We start from the raw sequence: 22,086 nt of genomic DNA, 5'->3' as shown, positions 1-22,086 counted from the left end.
ATGTATTTATCACAAAAATATACGCATGTATTTATTATTTTGAAAACCCACCAGCTGCCGGATCTGGCACGTTTTAATTGCGCAACAGTAATGACGTTAATCCCAGCGTGACGGACTAGTCCTGATCCTGTCGTCTTTCCAACTCTTCTCTACTCCACGTTGGTTCGAAGTCGTATGGAATAATCTCCATCACTGATGAAGCGGGCAAATCTCGAAATTAACCTAAATTGGAATGATATGGCGATCTGGCTGCTGTGTAAAAAGCTTTCAAAATGGCGGCGCTGACACTTCACGTTTGAAGTCTTGCACAAGTCTCGTGAGGATCGCACGGATAAGCGACACCTGCCGTGGACCAAACGAACTACATTCAACGTGGCTACAAACCGAAAAGGCCGATAAGTGTAATGCAATATGCCAATATGAGTCACGATACAAGGTTAATAAAACCGAAAATGTAATTGAATAACACGTGAATTAAGAAATAAAGCAAGTTTAAAAATGACTTCAGTTCCCCAAAGTCATTTTTATGACTTCCACATGTGGAAACAGGTCAAAATTTTATGCTTAATGGTTTTTGTTTTTATCTTTTTAGGTATAGAAATGCCATTCACTGGAAAAGAAAAGGCGTGTGTGTTAAAGTAAGCTCGAACACAGTTTAACAAGACGGTGCAGCGTGCATTTATGAGAGAATTCTCTAAAAATGCACCAACTGCAATGCAGATTTGGACACAGCATGAAAAGTTTAAAGAGGAAGGCTGTCTGTGTCTCAGGCGGCACGAATATTGAAAATTTGTTAAATCGTTCATAGAATCCACATACCTTTGAATTTCTCGTTCAGATTTTGAGGAATAAATATTATATTACTCAATATTAAGCCTGTTCAGTTTCATTTGCCTAGACTATATAGTTTCTGGGATATTTACATCTCATCTCATCTCATTATCTGTAGCCGCTTTATCCTGTTCTACAGGGTCGCAGGCAAGCTGGAGCCTATCCCAGCTGACTACGGGCGAAAGGCAGGGTACATCCTGGACAAGTCGCCAGGTCATCACAGGGCTGACACATAGACAACCATTCACACTCACATTCACACCTACGGTCAATTTAGAGTCACCAGTTAACCTAACCTGCATGTCTTTGGACTGTGGGGGAAACCGGAGCACCCGGAGGAAACCCACGCGGACACGGGGAGAACATGCAAACTCCGCACAGAAAGGCCCTCGCCGGCCACGGGGCTCGAACCCGGACCTTCTTGCTGTGAGGCGACAGCGCTAACCACTATACCACCGTGCCGCCTATTTACACCTCAAATAATATCAATTTTTTTTAAACACCCTGTATATTGTATTCAGGAAAATCCGGTTATTTCAGGACAAAAAAGTTCATATCCTTTGAATTTGTGTAAACGTACATCTCAGGAAACAAAGTAATGTGACCCCTGATTGATTGCCAATGATACGATTCGAAGCCAATGAGTTACTGCAACTTTAGACATGGATTATGCGGTGAAGATTCAAGAGCTCATTTCAAACGTATGCACAAATGTCATGAAAATGCTGTGAAATTAGGATGGATGACTTAATTAGGATGGGTGATTTAATTATGATGGATGGATGGACGGATGATTTAATTATGACAAAAGAAATGCCGCCATACGAGTTGTCTCAGTTTGTGCCTGTAGTAGCCGACATGCTGCAATAGCTGAGCTACTTTACTGGAAATTTTAGTACATGCTATGCTTAGGAAGTGCTCTTTCACCATTTAGTCATCATTTAGACATTTTAAGATCTGTGTGACATTTCCTTTTTTGGAGTTTTGTGGGGTGTCAAATGCATGTGAACACAAAAAATATATATCTGCGTTACAGAAATGTGTAAATCTGACAGGAATATTTATGAAAACATGAAAAAGACTAAGAAAGAATTAGGGTTGGCCAACACAGGACTAAGAGAGAGAGAGAGAGAGAGAGAGAGATTGCTTCAGAGTGTCTTAATATCAGAAACTGAGCTGGTGAGATAAAATGTGCAAGATAACTTGTGTAGCGATAATAAACAGGATTTTTTTTCTTCTAAATTTCTCCAGTCCCAAAGCAGAACAGATCATGTCAGAGCTCATTGATACTACGGGATTTAATAATTTACCACCAAGGCCTGTTTAATACCAGGTTTTGGTACCCATCCCAACCATCATCAGTATATAATAGACAGAGGAGAGAGCAGGGAGACGAGGGACAAGTTTTCAGATTTTGTAGATTGTGTGAAATTCCTCGCAGGCAGCGTCACATTCATACTCTCATTAGAGAGTGTTTACTATACCCTCTTACCCAGCCCTCTCAATATATTTCTGAGAAAGGGGCAAGTAAGAAAGAGTACACAGAGGTTAAGCGTAAGCTGAGCGGAGGCTGCGTTAGCCGCCGCCGTGATGTATAAAAAAAGAGGGGGGTCCAGGGGTCCTCCCCCGGAAATTTTTTTTTTTTTAAGATTTTTTTTGGGCTTTTTTCACCTTTATTGGATAGGACAGTGTAGAGACAGGAAATGAGCAGGAGAGAGAGACGGGGTGGGATCAGGAAATGACCTCAGATCGGAATCAAACCCGGTGTCACGGTCTGAATTTACCACCAGTCTGAATTTACCAGGTAAATTGTAGCAGCCACGGTCTAACCTTACCACAGTATAAATTTATCAACTTGGTTTAATTGGGCCTAGTCTGAATTTACCAGCCTAATATGAGATTTATGTTCATGTTCATACTTGAATTATTTACACTTTATCTTGATGAATATTGATTTGTTTAAGTAAGACTCCTCATGATTATAATAATTTAGTTACTCTCTCAAATTTACCAACTTGGTATAAGTAGACTGCTGTCATTGGGCCTAGTCAGAATTTACCAGCCCAATATGATCGGAGATTTATGATCATACTTGATCCACAAATAAATTATTTTCACTTTATATTGATGAATATTGATTTGTTTGAGTGAGACTCATCATGATTATAATATAGTTATTCTGTCAAATTTACCAACCTGGTATAATTAGACTGCTGTCATTGGACCTAGTCAGAATTCACCAGCCCAGTATGATATGGGATTTACGTCACTGGAGTGCTTTCCAGTTTGTAGGAAGAAGGTAAGTTGGGTCATCCTTCTTTTGAAAATGGCGAATCGCTGGTCTCGTGCCTCTTTGGACTGTGTGTTTTGCTGATCTTCATTTTGTGACTGGGAAACGACTGTTTCCTCATCCATATTCAACAGCTTGTCTACTGATAATCAAATCTCACAATTGTAATCACAATTCGTGTTCTATTAGTCCACAAATGTGTTGAAATGCGCGGTACAAAATAGCAGCAAGAAATGGTAAATTTAGACTTCCCGGAAGTTGACCGGGGAAAAAAAAAAGAAAGAAAAAAATATATATACATTATATATATATATATATATATATATATATATATATATATATATATATACACACACCTCGGTCTGCGCATGCACATGGTAAATTTATACCAGCGCACGATCAGACCATGACACCGGGTCCCCGGATTTATGGTATGACGCCTTATCCACCTGAGCCACGACGCCCCAACATACCTGTCAACCCTCCCGTTTTTCCCGGGAAATCCCTTATTTTGACTTATTTCCCGCTGTCTTCCCGTTTTTTTATTTTCCCGAAAATATCCCGTATTTTCACATTATATAAAAGTCCCGTATTTTCACAATATAAAAAAGTTGGTAGGTCCAGAATTCATGACGCGCCTCTGACAGGAGTTTACAGCAGGAAGTCGGGCCATGAATTCACGTCCACGCCCTCTCCAGTACAGCAGGTGGCAGTCTAGTAATTATACATTGATTTTAATTGCATGTCTGTGAAGAAGACTGTCAGAACCATAGTGCTAGTCTGACCCATAGATTTACATAGAAGACTAGATTCCTCACCGCGTATTCCAGAACGTCCGCACAGGGCGGCCATCTTACCACAGACAAAGGGTATGAAGACTTGGGGCCAATTTATGCTGACAACCCAGTCCTCGCAGACGGCATCGCAGATGGCATCTGCGAAGCCCCCCCCTTCGCAGACGCTCTGCGCGCACCTCCCAAAATTTGTGACCACCGCAGACAGCCTCACAGACAGCGTCGCAGACAAGAGGGCTCTGATTGGTCCACTCTACATCCGCTGTACACGCACTTCCGCTTCCCTACTTCCCCGGTTTGGTTTGGCTTCACGACCGCCATTTTTAAAAACACGAGCGAAGATGAAGCAGCACGAAGAGCGGTTGATCGAGGAAGTGAGGAAGTACGTACATCTATACGACTCCAGTTCTAGTCATTATAAGGACAGCGCATTATAAGGACAGCGGTGTTGAATGACCTGTTGCTCAGTAACCGGAAGATAACCACTCCACTAACCACACCCACCAACTACTCCTAGCGATTTCGCGACTTCGCGCCCCCTTGCGTTGTGGCGGTGAATAACATCGCGCATGCCTATACACGCCTATACTCCCCGCTCAACGATAAATTACAACTGTCTGCGAAAAGCTATCTGCGAAAGCCTTGTTGCAAGAGCATGCAGAGGCCTTTACGCAATCACAGCCCAGCACTCACACTATGATTTACAGGAAATCAAAGTACTGACTTTGATGACAAGATGATGTGTGTGTCTGTGTGTGTTTTAATTGTAGATGTTTATATCAGTATGTTTAGTTTTATTTTAACTGCACATTGGAGCCTAGTCAAATGAAATTTCAATCTTCTGTGCTAACATATATTGACTTTGACATGATAATCAGCTTTGAATGTTCTTTTTGTAAATGTAAAGATATCTTTTTATCCTTGGAAGTATAACCACATGTGATTAATTAAATGCTTTTTTTGTCACAAACTACCATGAGTCGCTGTCACTGTTTTATACTATTACTTACTCGGGCAGTGCATTTGTTATTATGCTATGATGCGACTTTACATTTGTTATTATGCTATGATGCGAGTGCATTAGGTTTTTGAGGTGGATGAAGTATTTCTGAAGTTTCAGAAGTGAGTAAGCTGTTTATTTAACTTTAGCTTCCCCGACGGCCCTATCACATGTAAAAATATCTCATCTCATCTCATTATCTCTAGCCGCTTTATCCTGTTCTACAGGGTCGCAGGCAAGCTGGAGCCTATCCCAGCTGACTACGGGCGAAAGGCGGGGTACACCCTGGACAAGTCGCCAGGTCATCACAGGGCTGACACATAGACACAGACAACCATTCACACTCACATTCACACCTACGGTCAATTTAGAGCCACCAGTTAACCTAACCTGCATGTCTTTGGACTGTGGGGGAAACCGGAGCACCCCGAGGAAACCCACGTGGACACAGGGAGAACATGCAAACTCCGCACAGAAAGGCCCTCGCCGGCCACGGGGCTCGAACCCGGACCTTCTTGCTGTGAGGCGACAGCACTAACCACTACACCACCGTGCCGCCCTATGTAAAAATATTTTCACTAAAAATTGGAAATAAATTGTATGGTTATTTGTCCTAAGGCCGCAGTTATCCATAAGTATGCAGTGTTAGGCTTCTCACAGCATAGGAATTTCAGCATGCATCCTGTCTTACAGTCTGTAGTATACTGAAATATTTTCGCCAAGCTATGCGTATTTTTTTAAAACATAAAATGATTATTCATCATAAATACATACTTCCGTTTGTTTGTTTTTTATATAACAAACCAAACCGTTTGAATATCGATTGAAATTTGAGGAAGTTACGGTCATCTGAAAAGTACATATCGCTACCAACACAATGTAATGGGTAAGCCAGCTGTCTGAGGTAAGATGGCCGCCATGTGCGGACGTTCGACTTCGTTGATGGGCAACGGGGACGAGGCATCTAGGCTTCTATGTAAATCTATGGTCTGACCAAGGTCACTGCTCGGAAGTCGGAACTTCTCACAAAACTAAAAGATGGTCGTAATTGTTTCCTCAGGGAGCGAGTTTCAGTAGACGGCGAGACTAGAGACATGAATAAAGAAAGGAGCGAGGCAAAACCAAAAAAGGTGTATTGCCGCTACTTGCCCAAATGGCAGGACGAATTTAATTTTGTGAAGAAAAGTCAGTTCGATTACCGACTTTCCGAAATTTTCCCTTATTTTGAGTTAAAAATCTGGGAAATATCCCTTTTTTTTCAAACCTCAAAGTTGACAGGTATGCGCCCCAACCAAGGAAATTTTTGAAAATGTAGATGTTAAATGGTGAATTCTGAGTGATCCTAAATGCAAAATGTTATTTTTATGAAGTATAAATTATGAAGTAAAAACTTATGAATTTCAATTCTTTGAAAAACCACTGTGAGTAGCCGGCAATGGAGCGTTTGTAGGCGGCAAAATCGGCGGTTGCCGGCAGTTATTGAGAAGACTGAGATAAGCCGCTTCTATTGACCATCGAGTACCCGGTATTATATTCTATCTGGTTTGGCTGCCGAAGAATCAAGTCCGACCTTGGACGACACATAGCCCATTTTCTGAGTGGGTTCCCAGTCTGGATTGTTTCTATCGTATAATTTTGCTGGCGCTCCTAGAAGCGAAATGGTAATACACGTGTTAAAATTATAACAACGACCGAGTGAACCACGACAAGAGAACGCTCATTTTATAACAATTCTAGCAACACGAAATAAAATTCTTCCATGATATTATTGAGAAAGCTTTTGAAATCTCACCTGAGATAAAATGATTACTGCCAAGGCCGGATTAACTATATGGGCCTGCGGCACAGTGCCCAGGGGCACCAACCACTCACAGCCAGTGGGGGGGGCACCACATGACAGAAACTTTAAAAATATTTTTCGTGAATGTTTGTACACTTATAATGGTTATACACTTGACATTGTTAAATAGTCATATATAATTCATTATGAACACTAATTTCATAAGAACAACAACAATAATCATAATTCTGAGCAAGAGTGGCCTATGTGACCATTAACCCCCCTTTCCTCAACCTGTCAGTTGAGCCAGTCCACCTACGGTGAAACGGATCAATTTTTTAAAAACCGCGGTAGAAATGAAAAATGGACAGACATCAATTGAGTGGTTGTGCGAAGAGAAAATTAAAAAAAAGAGAGAGACTCCAGGCGTGTAGCTGCAATTAAAAATGTTCCAGTGTTGGATCGTTTTTTTATAAAAACATCAACAACTGCTGTCACTACCAGCGCTGAAGCCGAAGCTAGTGAAATCAGCGATGCTAGTGAGGGAGATGGCCCTGCTAGCACTAGCCGGGGAGATGCTACAACCACAGCCAGTGTTAGCTGAGGGGTCGGCGACGACGAGGATCCCCTTGAGACATACAAATATATGCTGCTCATTTTTGAATAAGACATTTCAATATGCCTACATGCATATCGTTGGTTGTTTTCAGTGAATTTGATGGGCTGATGTAGCCTACTTAATAAATTTTCAATGAGGAAGAATGACCTTGTTTATGTGTACTATTGTTTATGTATATGCTACTATTTTTGACAGCAAAGGGCAAGGTTTATGAGTGTGTGCAGGAGGTTACTGAACGCGTGCGCGCAGGGTGTGTGTGTGGGGGGGGCACTTGAGGTATAGTGCCCAGGGGCACCGCATTGGCTTAATACGGCACTGATTACTGCAAACACGAGCTGTTTTGGTTTTAGCCTCTGTTAGATCAGCCCTGCCAGTGTTGTTCAGCTGTGCTCGTATCCTCTCCGTACTAAGCTTCAGAGTTTCCTCACCCTCTTTCCGAATCACGGACGCAATTCTAAAAAATCGGAACGTGCCACGGTCACGAGTACTGCTGTGACCACAACCATATACAGCACAAAGATATGGCATAGTAGTCTGGCTAATGCGACTTCAAAGCTCTACGAGCTATTGGTCTGGCCAAGACATGCACGTGCACACATAGGGCTTTAGGGGTGCTTGAGCCCCTGCTCTTTTTGCCTCGAATTAAATGTCGCCCTTTTAAAATAATAATAATAATAATAATAATAATAAACTAGACCGGACAATTCCCCCGGGGAAATTGTGAGAGGATGCAGTGCGCGAAGCAATTCGGTCACGCGTGTTCGCTGGCCGTGAATGTGTGACTTGCTATGAAGCTACAATGCCGCACTGTCCCTTTTAAAAATAAAATAAATTCTAAGAAGAGTGTTTGTAGTTTGTATGTACGAACAGAAGTGTTCCTAATAAAGTGGGCGGCTAAAGTGAAGTGTCATGCCGACCGAGGCTGTTTTTTTTTCACAAAAAAAAGAAATTTACAAAATTCTTTCACAGTGAGCACTAGAAGGGTCTCTTGAATAAACTGATGTAATTTTTTGTCTGTAGTGTTAAAAATGAGGACACTAGAGCGAGTTAAAAATGAGTGACTTTTCCGTCACGTTTATAATGGGTGTCAATGAGGCCTCTCAGCTGCCCTGTCCTCAGTTTGAGGCTTGTCATTCAAAAACTGTAAATCCTATCGTTTAGGTAGACACATTGTGTGAATCAGGACAAGTTTTACTACTACTTTTGAGAAAATCATGTCTGTAGAGTGAAATTTGTGGCTGAAAACAGTTCAAGCGAGAAAGTTTGAGCTTTTTTTTCAGCCTCTCTCCACTCTAAGCTAACGAGCTTCACTGGTGTGTAACGCAATAGACACCCATTCAAAAGCCGGATTTTCTCCCGGAACCCACATGGCGTTTGAGCCGGGACTGATCCGAAAGTGTAGAACCTAGCAGAAAAGGTGAATGCCAGATCCACAGAGGAGAAGTTTTCCTACGTTTTAGAGTTTGAATCACGTCTCTAGGCGAAAGCATGCCAGAGCAGCGGATGTTTGAAAAAGTGCTTTTTTTCAGTTAATTCCATAGAAATGAATGGGGTGTTTTTGGGACAAGTGTGACTACTACTTTTGAGAAAATTGTCTGTAGTGTGAAATTTGTGGCTGAAAACACAGTTTAAGTTTGAAATTTTGAGCATGATTTGTGTGTGTGTGCTTGAGACAGTAGCCCCAGTCGGCATGGCGACAGGCCTGAACAGGAAAGTTAAGACACACACACAAGATTTTGTCAGGTGTCTGCTGTTTTTTGCGAAGGAGAAGGCCTCGAACAATGACAAATAACTTGACAACGAAAGCAGCTATTCACAAAATTCTTTCACAGTGAGTGCTAGAAGGGTCTCCTGAATAAACTGATGTAATTTTTTGTCTGTAGTGTTAAAAATGAGGACAGTAGAGCGAGTTAAAAATGAGTGACTTTTCTCTCACGTTTATAATGGGTGTCAATGAGCTAAGACACACAAGGTCTTGAGTTTTCTGCTGTGTTTTACTAAGGACCAGGCCTCGAACAATGACAAATAACTTGACCACGAAAGCAGCTATTCGCAAAATTCTTTCACAGTGAGCGCTAGAAGGGTCTCCTGAATAAACTGATGTAATTTTTTGTCTGTAGTGTTAAAAATGAGGACACTAGAGCGAGTTAAAAATGAGTGACTTTTCTGTCCGGTTTATAATGGGTGTCAATGAGGCCTTTCGGCTGCCCTCTTCTCAGTTTGAGGCTTCTCATTCAAAAACTGTAAATCCTATCGTTTAGGTAGACACATTGTGTGAATCAGGACAAGTTTTACTACTACTTTTGAGAAAATCATGTCTGTAGAGTGAAATTTGTGGCTGAAAGCACAGTTTAAGCGAGAAAGTTTGAGCTTTTTTTTCAAGCTGTCTACACTCTAAGTTAACGAGCTTCACTGGTGTGTAACGCAATAGACACCCATTCAAAAGCCGGATTTTCTCCCGGAACCCACATGGCGTTTGAGCCGGGACTGATCCGAAAGTGTAGAACCTAGCAGAAAAGGTGAATGCCAGATCCACAGAGGAGAAGTTTTCCTACGTTTTAGAGTTTGAATCACGTCTCTAGGCGAAAGCATGCCAGAGCAGCGGATGTTTGAAAAAGTGCTTTTTTTCAGTTAATTCCATAGAAATGAATGGGGTGTTTTTGGGACAAGTGTGACTACTACTTTTGAGAAAATTGTCTGTAGTGTGAAATTTGTGGCTGAAAACACAGTTTAAGTTTGAAATTTTGAGCATGATTTGTGTGTGTGTGCTTGAGACAGTAGCCCCAGTCGGCATGGCGACAGGCCTGAACAGGAAAGTTAAGACACACACACAAGATTTTGTCAGGTGTCTGCTGTTTTTTGCGAAGGAGAAGGCCTCGAACAATGACAAATAACTTGACAACGAAAGCAGCTATTCACAAAATTCTTTCACAGTGAGCGCTAGAAGGGTCTCCTGAATAAACTGATGTAATTTTTTGTCTGTAGTGTTAAAAATGAGGACAGTAGAGCGAGTTAAAAATGAGTGACTTTTCTCTCACGTTTATAATGGGTGTCAATGAGCTAAGACACACAAGGTCTTGAGTTTTCTGCTGTGTTTTACTAAGGACCAGGCCTCGAACAATGACAAATAACTCGACCACGAAAGCAGCTATTCGCAAAATTCTTTCACAGTGAGCGCTAGAAGGGTCTCCTGAATAAACTGATGTAATTTTTTGTCTGTAGTGTTAAAAATGAGGACACTAGAGCGAGTTAAAAATGAGTGACTTTTCTGTCCGGTTTATAATGGGTGTCAATGAGGCCTTTCGGCTGCCCTCTTCTCAGTTTGAGGCTTCTCATTCAAAAACTGTAAATCCTATCATTTAGGTAGACACATTGTGTGAATCAGGACAAGTTTTACTACTACTTTTGAGAAAATCATGTCTGTAGAGTGAAATTTGTGGCTGAAAGCACAGTTTAAGCGAGAAAGTTTGAGCTTTTTTTTCAAGCTGTCTACACTCTAAGTTAACGAGCTTCACTGGTGTGTAACGCAATAGACACCCATTCAAAAGCCGGATTTTCTCCCGGAACCCACATGGCGTTTGAGCCGGGACTGATCCGAAAGTGTAGAACCTAGCAGAAAAGTTGAATGCCAGATCCACAGAGGAGAAGTTTTCCTACGTTTTAGAGTTTGAATCACGTCTCTAGGTGAAAGCATGCCAGAGCAGCGGATGTTTGAAAAAGTGCCTTTTTTTCAATTAATTCCATAGAAATGAATGGGGGTTTTTTGGGCGATTTTTTCGCGACGTAGTCGCGAAAAAATCTTATTCTGTAGAGAAAAGTAATAGCATAGCGAGTCCGATCGAGCCGCACGTTTTGATATATTGTTTGTCTGTGTGCGACGTACGGTTATTGAGTTATTCGAAATCGAAATTTGCGTAGGAATAATAAATATAAGAAGAAGAAGAAGAAACATGTAGAAGAACTGCATCCTAATAATACAGTCCTGTTAGAAGTTTAAAACAACAGCGGTACAAAAACTCCACGGCAATCTACCAGTGTTCCTGTAATCAGGGCTGGCTGCGCACGCTGACCTGCTGCTTCTCTGTCCATTGCTGCTGCGCTCGCGTGCGGCCAGAGAGGGGGCGCGCGCGGCCGGAGACGGGGCGCGCGCGGCCGGAGAGAGGGGGCGCAGTGTACATGCAAGTATCATATATCGCCGGGAAGCTTACATTCTCCTCTTGTATAGTCGTCGACCTCTTCCACAACGTGCTCAAATCTTATTTGTTCAAAGTTCAGGTTTCACTGTTCAATGTTAAATCTTTAACAATAAAAAAGCCTAATAATGCACCAGTGTTTTATTGCTTTGCATGTCTTCCAAGCCTATGATAATGTGAGTGACAATTTTGCTGACACAAAAGAAATGGCAATTGCATATCACTTTCACCAACACAGGACACATAGCTAAGTACTTACCTTCCTATTAGTACGTTAATTTTAATTCTACATTTCCATATTTTGGAAAGGACCGGGAAAAAAAAATCATGCACTTGCTGCCCTTTTTCTGACTTTCAGCCCCTGCCCCTCTATAATCCTGTGCACGTCCCTGTCCAAGAGTAAGTAGTTTTAGCTGGGGTTTGGGTTTTTTCTTCCTTTAGTTGTGTCTTGGGTTAGTCAATGACCTCTCTTTCTGTGTTTTAGCTGGGTCGTGCAGCTGTGGTGACTCGTGCAGCTGTGGTGGATCATGCAGCTCTGGTGGATCATGCAGCTGCGGTGAGTCATGCAGCTGTGATAAGTCATGCAGCTGTGGTGATTCCTGTAAATGCACCAATTCCCAGTGTGCATCCAAAAAGAAAGGTAAGTTCTTCTTAAACTCTTCAATGAAACTACATGGTGCTGTAGTGTAGCCTTTCTCAACTGGGATGCCGGCTTCATTAGGGGTGCTGTCAAATTATATATTCTAACATTGAAATAAAATGAAAGTTACACTAATGCAGATCATCGCTGTCTCATGCATCATCAAAGTTTGTCTCATGGCCCCCTTTCCCATGTTACAATGTCACTGCCGGGGTCAGTGTGACTGCATATATTTTATATGGGGGTGCCTTGAGAATTTTGCATACTTCTGAAGGGTGCCGTGACTGAAAAAAGGTTGAGAAACACTGGTGTAGTGGTTAGCATGGTCACCTTACAGCAAGAAGGTCCTGGGTTCGAACCCAGCAGCTGGCGAGGGCCTTTCTGTGTGGGTTTCCCCTACAGTCCAAAGACATGCTGTTAGGTTAATGTGGGGTGGCCTTGGGCTGAAGTGCCCTTGAGCAAGGTACTTAACCCCTGGGCGCTCTAGTGTGGCTGCCCACTGCTGTGTGTGTTCACTGCTTCAGATGGGTTAAATGCAGAAGATGAATTTCACTGTGCTTGAAATGTGCATGTGACAAACGTTTCTTCTTTGAAAGGATAACTTGCTTTAATCCTCATGGAACCCAGCTTCCATGACTGTTTTCTCGCAATGGCTTTATTTCCTAATAATGAAATCCTACCTCAATGACCTTCTCAAGTTTATATTGTTATTGACCAGAAATCCTATCTGACCAGCTCTCCTTTCTTTCTCTCTCCTCTCAGGCTGCTGTGCTACTGGCTGCAGTAAATGCACATCTGGATGTGCGTGTCCAAAGGCACATGGGGACCACAAGTAGTCACTGAAAACAACACTCTTCCTACTGTGTAAACTTGTCTCTGTATTCTTTGGAATTTCAGTAAATTGAATCCGTGCCATCTGTTCATGATAGTGATCCTCTGTCAAATTTTTTTTTTTTTTTGCTTTGATTTTTTTACTAATGATTTCATCTCCTTTTCTCTGTAGAAGACCCCCTTTTTTTTCTTTTTTTCCCTTCTTACTCAAATGTGTTGAGTGGAATCTTGTCATTGTTTTGACACATGTAGATTACATATTTAATTATGAAAGTTAATAAATCATAAATTAAATCACTTGTACAGAGTTGTGTTTTTTTTTTAAGATTTTATCCTACCTTTTGACATTAAACTTGAGACCCAGTACAAGGCAGAAAAGAATTTCACTCAGTGAACCCATGAATACTTGGTGGGTGGTTTGTGTGATGTTTTTTTTTTTTTTGTGTGTGTGTGTGTGTGTGTGTGTGTGTGTGTGTGTGTGTGTGTGTGTGTGTGTGTGTGTGCAAAAGTAATGTTCTAAGCAACTTGCAACAATGAGCTTCTTTTTAAAGCTGCATTCACATCTCATGAGCGTGTTCCGGCCAGCCCACAGCTTGGTACAGGACCAGGTTGTTTGGGCTGTATTTGGGCATGGGGAGACCCCCACAAAGCATTCAAGTATTCATCTTTGCTGCAAAGAGGAAATTTGTAGGAAAATGTACCTCAAAATGACTATCACACACAAACATGTTCCTAAACTTGTATCACTGGGCTCTTTAGGTTATTGTGAGCTTCCAGTTTTGTCTAATTTGATGCACTGATGTGTCATTAGGTGACTGGAATCTGGACAAGTTTTTTTTTTTTTTTTTCAAATCTCCTAGTAAAACATATTTTTTGCATGTTATTCTACTTAAATGTCTCCACTTGGCTGTGGACGCCTGCCCATCGCCCTGCTATCTGCCTTACAAAGTTGGAAGTGTGCACACAATTGCTTTCTCACCAGATATCACTACCTAACCTCCACTAATGCTTCTGTGGTTAAATAGGCAAATCTCTAGAGCTACACTCTAAAATCTAGTGGAAAGCCTTCTCAGATATATCGAGGCTCGTATAACAGCAAAGCAGGTACTAGATCTGGAATGGAATATTCAAGTACATATGAACCTTTAGTCATATTGTGTACATCAGTTCCAGATTGCCAAATTAAAGGGAAAAACCGTGTGGCTTTGTTTTGCTGGGGACAGCTCGTTAGTTTATTTAGCCTGGAAGAGGTTTGGGTCACAGCAGTGTTCCAGTTCATTCCAAAGGTGGGGTTGAAGTCAGGACTCTGTACAGGCTATTAGATTTCCTCCACTACAATCCTGGTAAACCATATCTTCATGGTTCTGGCTTTGTACACAGGGCCATTGTCATGTTGGAACATGTTTGGGGCCCAGAATTTAGTGAAGGGAAATTGTGATGCTCTAAAACATACAAGGACATTCTGAACAATTGTGAGCTTCCAGCTTTGGGGCCACAGTTTGGTGAAGGTTAGTGTTTGTTAATATTTAATAATCTTTCTGCAATGTGATATTGTTTGTTAGTTCAATGTTACTATTAATTAAAAGATTTCTGTCCTAACACAGATGGTGTCTGTACAAAAGTTCTTTGAGTTTTATTGGTGCATTACCGCCACCAACTGGCATGGAGTTTGGGTCTCATCTCGTCTCGTTATCTCATCTCATCTCATTATCTCTAGCCGCTTTATCCTTCTACAGGGTCGCAGGCAAGCTGGAGCCTATCCCAGCTAACTACGGGCGAAAGGCGGGGTACACCCTGGACAAGTCGCCAGGTCATCACAGGGCTGACACATAGACACAGACAACCATTCACACTCACACTCACACCTACGGTCAATTTAGAGTCACCAGTTAACCTAACCTGCATGTCTTTGGACTGTGGGGGAAACCAGAGCACCCGGAGGAAACCCACGCGGACAACATGCAAACTCCACACAGAAAGGCCCTCGCCGGCCACGGGGCTCGAACCCGGACCTTCTTGCTGTGAGGCAACAGTGCTAACCACTACACCGCTGTGCCACCCCAAGTCTGAGTCTTGATGTTATTATCTCCTCTCTCCTATTCCTTGTCACGTTACTACTTTCTCCCACTTTCCTTTGAATTTTATAAAACCATCTGCCCTTCCTCTCTTCCTCCCATTGTTCCTGCCATGTCTCCCTCATTGTTTGATGATACTCTTGATTTCTGTTTTGCTTATATTTCTTAAAAAATCAATACTGTTTTTATTTGTGGCTTCTTTCGTAACTTTGTCAGACACTTTATTCCTTGTGTTCCCTACATGTGATCATTCCCATAAGAATGTTACTGTTAACCCCATCATCTGAATTCTGTATCGTGTTTGCTGTATCTCTGTCATGATATATGCTCTGCTGTCTGAATGGCTGAGCTGTAAACTAGATAATACTGAACTTGAATGGTTGTTTTGCAAGCCCGGAAATGGGAGGGTTGCGACAGGAAGGGCATCCAGTATAAAACTATGCTCCAATTAATATATATGGATCAGTAGGGGGGCGGCGCGGTGGTGTAGTGGTTAGTACGGTCGCCTCACAGCAAGAAGGTCCTGGGTTCGAGCCCAGAGGCCGGCGAGGGCCTTTCTGTGTGGAGTTTGCATGTTGTCTGCGTGGGTTTCCTCCGGTTTCCCCCCACAGTCCAAAGACATGCAGGTTAAGCTACTTGGTGACTCTAAATTGACCATGAGTGTGAATGGTTGTTTGTCTCTGTGTTAGCCCTGTGATAACCTGGCGACTTGTCTACAAGCAGCTACAGGGCAGCACGGTGGTGTAGTGGTTAGTGCTGTCGCCTCACAGCAAGAAGGTCCGGGTTCGAGCCCCGTGGCCGGCGAGGGCCTTTCTGTGCGGAGTTTGCATGTTCTCCCCGTGTCCGCGTGGGTTTCCTCTGGGTGCTCTGGTTTCCCCCACAGTCCAAAGACATGCAGGTTAGGTTAACTGGTGACTCTAAATTGACCGTAGGTGTGAATGTGAGTGTGAATGGTTGTCTGTGTCTATGTGTCAGCCCTGTGATGACCTGGCGACTTGTCCAGAGTGTACCCCACCTTTTGCCCGTAGTCAGCTGGGAAAGGCTCCAGCTTGCCTGCGACCCTGTAGAACAGGATAAAGCGGCTACAGATAATGAGATGAGATTATGGTTTTAAATAAAGTTATTTTGAAAGCGAGGCGCGTCAGAGCGATCGGTGTGAATGAGCCAATCAGCGGCGGCGGTGTACAGAACCCGGGAGTGAAACTGGAGGAATGTTAATGTACAACCCCGATTCCAAAAAAGTTGGGACAAAGTACAAATTGTAAATAAAAACGGAATGCAATGATGTGGAAGTTTCAAAATTCCATATTTTATTCGGAATAGAACATAGATGACATATCAAATGTTTAAACTGAGAAAATGTATCATTTAAAGAGAAAAATTAGGTGATTTTTAAATTTCATGACAACAACACATCTCAAAAAAGTTGGGACAAGGCCATGTTTACCACTGTGAGACATCCCCTTTTCTCTTTACAACAGTCTGTAAACATCTGGGGACTGAGGAGACAAGTTGCTCAAGTTTAGGGATAGGAATGTTAACCCATTCTTGTCTAATGTAGGATTCTAGTTGCTCAACTGTCTTAGGTCTTTTTTGTCATATCTTCCATTTTATGATGCGCCAAATGTTTTCTATGGGTGAAAGATCTGGACTGCAGGCTGGCCAGTTCAGTACCCGGACCCTTCTTCTACGCAGCCATGATGCTGTAATTGATGCAGGATGTGGTTTGGCATTGTCATGTTGGAAAATGCAAGGTCTTCCCTGAAAGAGACGTTGTCTGGATGGGAGCATATGTTGCTCTAGAACCTGGATATACCTTTCAGCATTGATGGTGTCTTTCCAGATGTGTAAGCTGCCCATGCCGCACGCACTAATGCAACCCCATACCATCAGAGATGCAGGCTTCTGAACTGAGCGCTGATAACAACTTGGGTCGTCCTTCTCCTCTTTAGTCCGAATGACACGGCGTCCCTGATTTCCATAAAGAACTTCAAATTTTGATTCGTCTGACCACAGAACAGTTTTCCACTTTGCCACAGTCCATTTTTAAATGAGTCTTGGCCCAGAGAAGACGTCTGCACTTCTGGATCATGGTTAGATACGGCTTCTTCTTTGAACTGTAGAGTTTTAGCTGGCAACAGCGGATGGCACGGTGAATTGTGTTCACAGATAATGTTCTCTGGAAATATTCCTGAGCCCATTTTGTGATTTCCAATACAGAAGCATGCCTGTATGTGATGCAGTGCCGTCTAAGGGCCCGAAGATCACGGGCACCCAGTATGGTTTTCCGGCCTTGACCCTTACGCACAGAGATTCTTCCAGATTCTCTATGGGTGGTAAAAGAGAGCAACTGGACTTGCTTGAAGATTCTTGAAGACGTTTCACCTCTCATCCGAAAGGCTTCTTCAGTTCTGTCTGACTGGTAGGGAGTATCAGGTATTTATCCTCTCATGGATGAAAAGCTCATCTAAGGTGTCGTTGAGTCATCCTGTTGGTGTGGGTCACTGGGGGCTGAATGTGAATGGCCTCGAGAGTCGTTAGGGTGATCAATGGATTGACGGTTAAGGTGATCAATGGAATGCTGATTCTCTCTGTCCTCCTGTGAGCCACTGAAAACAGCTGGGTTTTGGAGTGCATTCAGTTGTCTGGGAAGTGTGCCAAGGACTGCATTGTAGGTGGCTGATAAATTATGTCTTAGACCCCCACCTCTGTTCAGTGATGGCCGTTCCAGGTTGACAAAAATGGCTTCTTTAACCCCTCACTCATACCAACGATCCTCTCTGGCTAAAATGCGTACGTTGGAATCCTGAAATGAGTGTCCTTTGTTGTTAAGATGAAGGTAGACAGCAGAGTCCTGGCCTGAGGAACTGGCTCTCCACACACACGGACCAGTACCTACTCTTCGATTCTCACCACCCACTGGAACACAAATTGGGGGTCATTAGGACCTTGCAACACAGGGCTCAGAACATCCCTACAACGGTAGAGGGAAAAGAGAAGGAGCAGAATCACATCAGGAAAGCACTTCAGAACTGTGGGTATCCCAACTGGTCTTTCTTCAAGAGCAGGAAAAGGAACATAATGGACAAGGAGGATAACAGGAACAAACGCAAGAACATTGTCATTCCCTACATTTCTGGTCTATCAGAGAAACTCAGGAGGATCTTCTACAAACACAACATTCCGGTAAGTTTCAGACCCAGTAACACCCTGAAGCAGAAATTGGTCCACCCTAAGGACAGAATACCCAGACACAAACAAGACAATGTGGTGTATGCAATTCAGTGCAGTGAGCAATGCACAGACTCGTATATTGGTGAAACCAAGCAACCGCTTCACAGGCGTATGGCTCAACACAGGAGAGCCAGTTCCTCAGGCCAGGACTCTGCTGTCTACCTTCATCTTAACAACAAAGGACACTCATTTCAGGATTCCAACGTACGCATTTTAGCCAGAGAGGATCGTTGGTATGAGCGAGGAGTTAAAGAAGCCATTTTTGTCAACCTGGAACGGCCATCACTGAACAGAGGTGGGGGTCTAAGACATAATTTATCAGCCACCTACAATGCAGTCCTTGGCACACTTCCCAGACAACTGAATGCACACCAAAACCCAGCTGTTTTCAGTCACTACGTTTACATGCACATAGAGAGAATCGAATTTCTGCCGTTGCTCGACTGAAATCGAAGTTCAAAATGCCATGTATACACCTTAATTCGGCTGAAATTGAACCGAACTTGATTTCTCGGAATCGAGCTACACGACCTAGTTTATGCGATTTCTGCCAAGCTATTTTGCGCATGTATACCCTATCGAGCTAGTTGTCGAGCTACTTCCGGAAGTGACGAGTGACGAGACCACAAGCGGGAAACACAACAGTCTCGGTCGGCATGACAACGAATCATGACAACGGCATGAATCTTTTCTTTTTGTGGCATTGTTTGCACTGTTAAAATTTAGCTCACTTACTGTATCACCAAATACATCTGTACAGCTGTTGCATAGCTGTGAATTGTGTACATAAACAAGTCATTGTATTTGTGTGTGTGTGTGTGTGTGTGTGTATATATGTCCAACATCTGAAGAATGTCAATAAAAACAAAACAATTGAACTTTTTGTGTGTTTATTAAGACATAAGTTAAATTGTAAGCAAAAAATATATATATTTTTTTGTAAGCAAAAAATGGACTTTAGAAAAATATTATTGTGCAAAATAAGTTGTCTTACAAAACAGTGGTCTGCGCCGGACAGTTTGTAGCCATACAGTCTGTTAGAGCAAGCCTAACAACTTGAACACGGAACCTAGTTTTGCCAGATTGGGGGTTTTAAGTGCATTTTAGTGGATTTGAACATGTTTTGGGCTGGAAAACATCAGCAGTATCTGGCAACACTATAGCTCTTCTTCATGACGACAACCGGAAGTGTACCAACACGATGGGGCGTGTAGCGCCACGTGTGGCTCGGGTGCACAATGCACCTTGCACAATAGCCCGATTTCACTTGTGCATGTAGGATTGGATTTCTCTGGCACCCCTGCTGGGACCCTTTGCTCGATTACCAACAGCAGCTCAATTTGGACGTGCATGTAAACATAGTCAGTGACTCACAGGAGGACAGAGAGAATCAGCATTCCATTGATCACCTTAACGGTCAATCCATTGATCACCCTAACGACTCTCGAGGCCATTCACATTCAGCCCCCAGTGACCCACACCAACAGGATGATTCAACGACACCTTAGATGAGCTTTTCATCCATGAGAGGATAAATACCTGATACTCCCTACCAGTCAGACAGAACTGAAGAAGCCTTTCGGATGAGAGGTGAAACGTCTTCAAGAATCTTCAAGCAAGTCCAGTTGCTCTCTTTTACCACCCATAGTTACTATGACCTGGATGACTGAGAATATTCACAGACATGTTTCCAGATTCTCTGAATCTTTTGATATTATGCACTGTAGATGATGATATGTTCAAACTCTTTGCAATTTTACACTGTCGAACTCCTTTCTGATATTGCTCCACTATTTGTCAGTGCAGAATTAGGGGGATTGGTGATCCTCTTCCCATCTTTACTTCTGAGAGCCGCTGCCACTCCAAGATGCTCTTTTTATACTCAGTCATGTTAATGACCTATTGCCAGTTGACCTAATGAGTTGCAATTTGGTCCTCCAGCTGTTCCTTTTTTGTACCTTTAACGGGTGATTCTCTTTTTGCGGCAACATTTCAGGTTTGTAAAGTTGGGGAAAAAAATACTAGTGGAATATATTTTTTCATATTGTTTTTCAATATTGACATGTTTAACTATAAGAAATGCATAAAGGTCAAGCTCAGGGATGAATATAGTAATAATTACAGGTAGTTTTATTAAATGTTGTTGCTGAAAGTGTTCCACCCTGTTAGGGACATTGACCTATAAATTGCATATAGTTCAATATAGTAATATTGATGAATAAGAACATTTTCATAGTAATAATTTGTCCTTTTTGATCCCATAATAGGATTTAGTTTTAATCTATAAAAAGTTATTTGATAATAAAACAGTATATGGGTGTATCCTATATGAAATGACTTTTTTGAACATCCCTTTTACTGATATCACTGAACAAACTGTCATCTCTTCAAACCTACATATATAGGTGCATTTAATATTCCTAACCTTCCAATGTAGCACAAACATATTAACAAGATTTAGTGATTATGTCAAAATATTTAAAAAAAAAACATTTAACTTAACAGGGTGGAATGGAACATAACACGGTGGAATGGAACATAACAGGGTGGAAGCAGTGTTTCAGTATTTAAAATCATACAACAACACCTATTTCACACAATACTTATTTTTTATTTAGTTATGTAATCCTTAAAAGATGTAAATAAAAGTTTGAGGAACAAACATTTAAAAGTTATCAATGAAAAACACAAATCATCACATATTTCATTTCATCTGCGGTATGGCATACGTTTCAATTTAGCCATTATAACAATAATAAAAACAACAACATTTAGCTATTATAGCTATTTAGCTATTATAGCTATTATAGCTATTATGATTCAGTTTTGCCAGAGGGGACTGATGTGGTTTGGACTGGCTTCGTTGCCATCTCTTTCGGTATTTCTCCTTTTTTGACTTTTCTTTTTTTAGGAGGGCTTTAAGCTTTTCAATTTCTCTTTCCAGCCTTTTTTTATTGCGGCTTCTCTGCCAGTTCCCCAACTTTCTTTGCCTATAACAGAAAAATAAAAGACACAATTAATATGCAATTGTATGTCAAGAAAGAGGAGAAGTTCCCTTGACTTTTAGCAAAGAAATATACTATACTAAACTATTCCTTGGAAGGCTGTAATAACCGTAATACTTAAGTATTAAATTAGTATACTCTCTAGTACAGTGCATGGTCTGAAGTATACTTGATATAGGCTACTTAAGTGTACTTAATACTTAGGCCTAAGTATACTACTATTTGCTAAGGGGAACAATATCCTTATACAAAAATTCAAACCTGGAATGTTCAGGTGAAGCATGAGTATTAGTTGGGGGTGAGGTGTCTGTTGCAGTATCAGGAGTAGGATCACCGGTGGTATCGGGTGGTATTGCTGCTCTGGCTTTCTCCCTGGCTTTTGCCTCTCTCTTTCTCTCCCTCCACTTTTTTCTCTGAGCCCGCTTCTCTCTCTCTGTCATATCTGATATTCCTTTCTTTCTTCCTGATGCCTTGTCTTGCTTCCACTTCTCTCTTTCTTTCTGCAGGTACATTGCTCTTCTCTCTGGGTCAGCATCTTGCTTGGCCCTGTATCACCATTGCATCTCAGCTGCACTCAGTGGTGGTGCCATTTCCTAACCAATACATGAATTTCAATTTTCTATTGTATTAGTCTGTATGAAACCATATTAAATATAAACACTATTTTAGCACAGGAACAGGCCTGCAGGCATACACACAGAGGTATACTATGGCACAAAAATAATGTTGGCCATCTTGAAAGCACTGGCTTCCAAAATGGAATCAGTTTATGCCTAAATAAGAGTGTTCGCAAA

The 22,086-nt window shown here is 42.0% G+C and overlaps 1 protein-coding gene across 1 annotated transcript; it reads right to left on the bottom strand.

The window, feature by feature from the left end:
• Window positions 1-21,075: 21,075 nt before the first annotated feature.
• Window positions 21,076-21,872, bottom strand: LOC132888295 (glutamic acid-rich protein-like). Its single transcript, XM_060924366.1, has 2 exons — window positions 21,554-21,872; window positions 21,076-21,277 (listed from the first exon to the last, which is right to left on the bottom strand). The coding sequence occupies exons 1-2, from the start codon at window positions 21,802-21,804 to the stop codon at window positions 21,076-21,078; spliced, it is 453 nt and encodes a 150-aa protein (XP_060780349.1). The 5' UTR covers window positions 21,805-21,872.
• Between the last annotated feature and the right edge of the window lie 214 nt (window positions 21,873-22,086).

The sequence above is a fragment of the Neoarius graeffei genome, chromosome 6, assembly GCF_027579695.1.
Source record: "Neoarius graeffei isolate fNeoGra1 chromosome 6, fNeoGra1.pri, whole genome shotgun sequence".
NCBI classification, from domain to species: Eukaryota; Metazoa; Chordata; class Actinopteri; order Siluriformes; family Ariidae; genus Neoarius; species Neoarius graeffei.
This window is presented reverse-complemented; position numbering and strand designations above follow the sequence as displayed.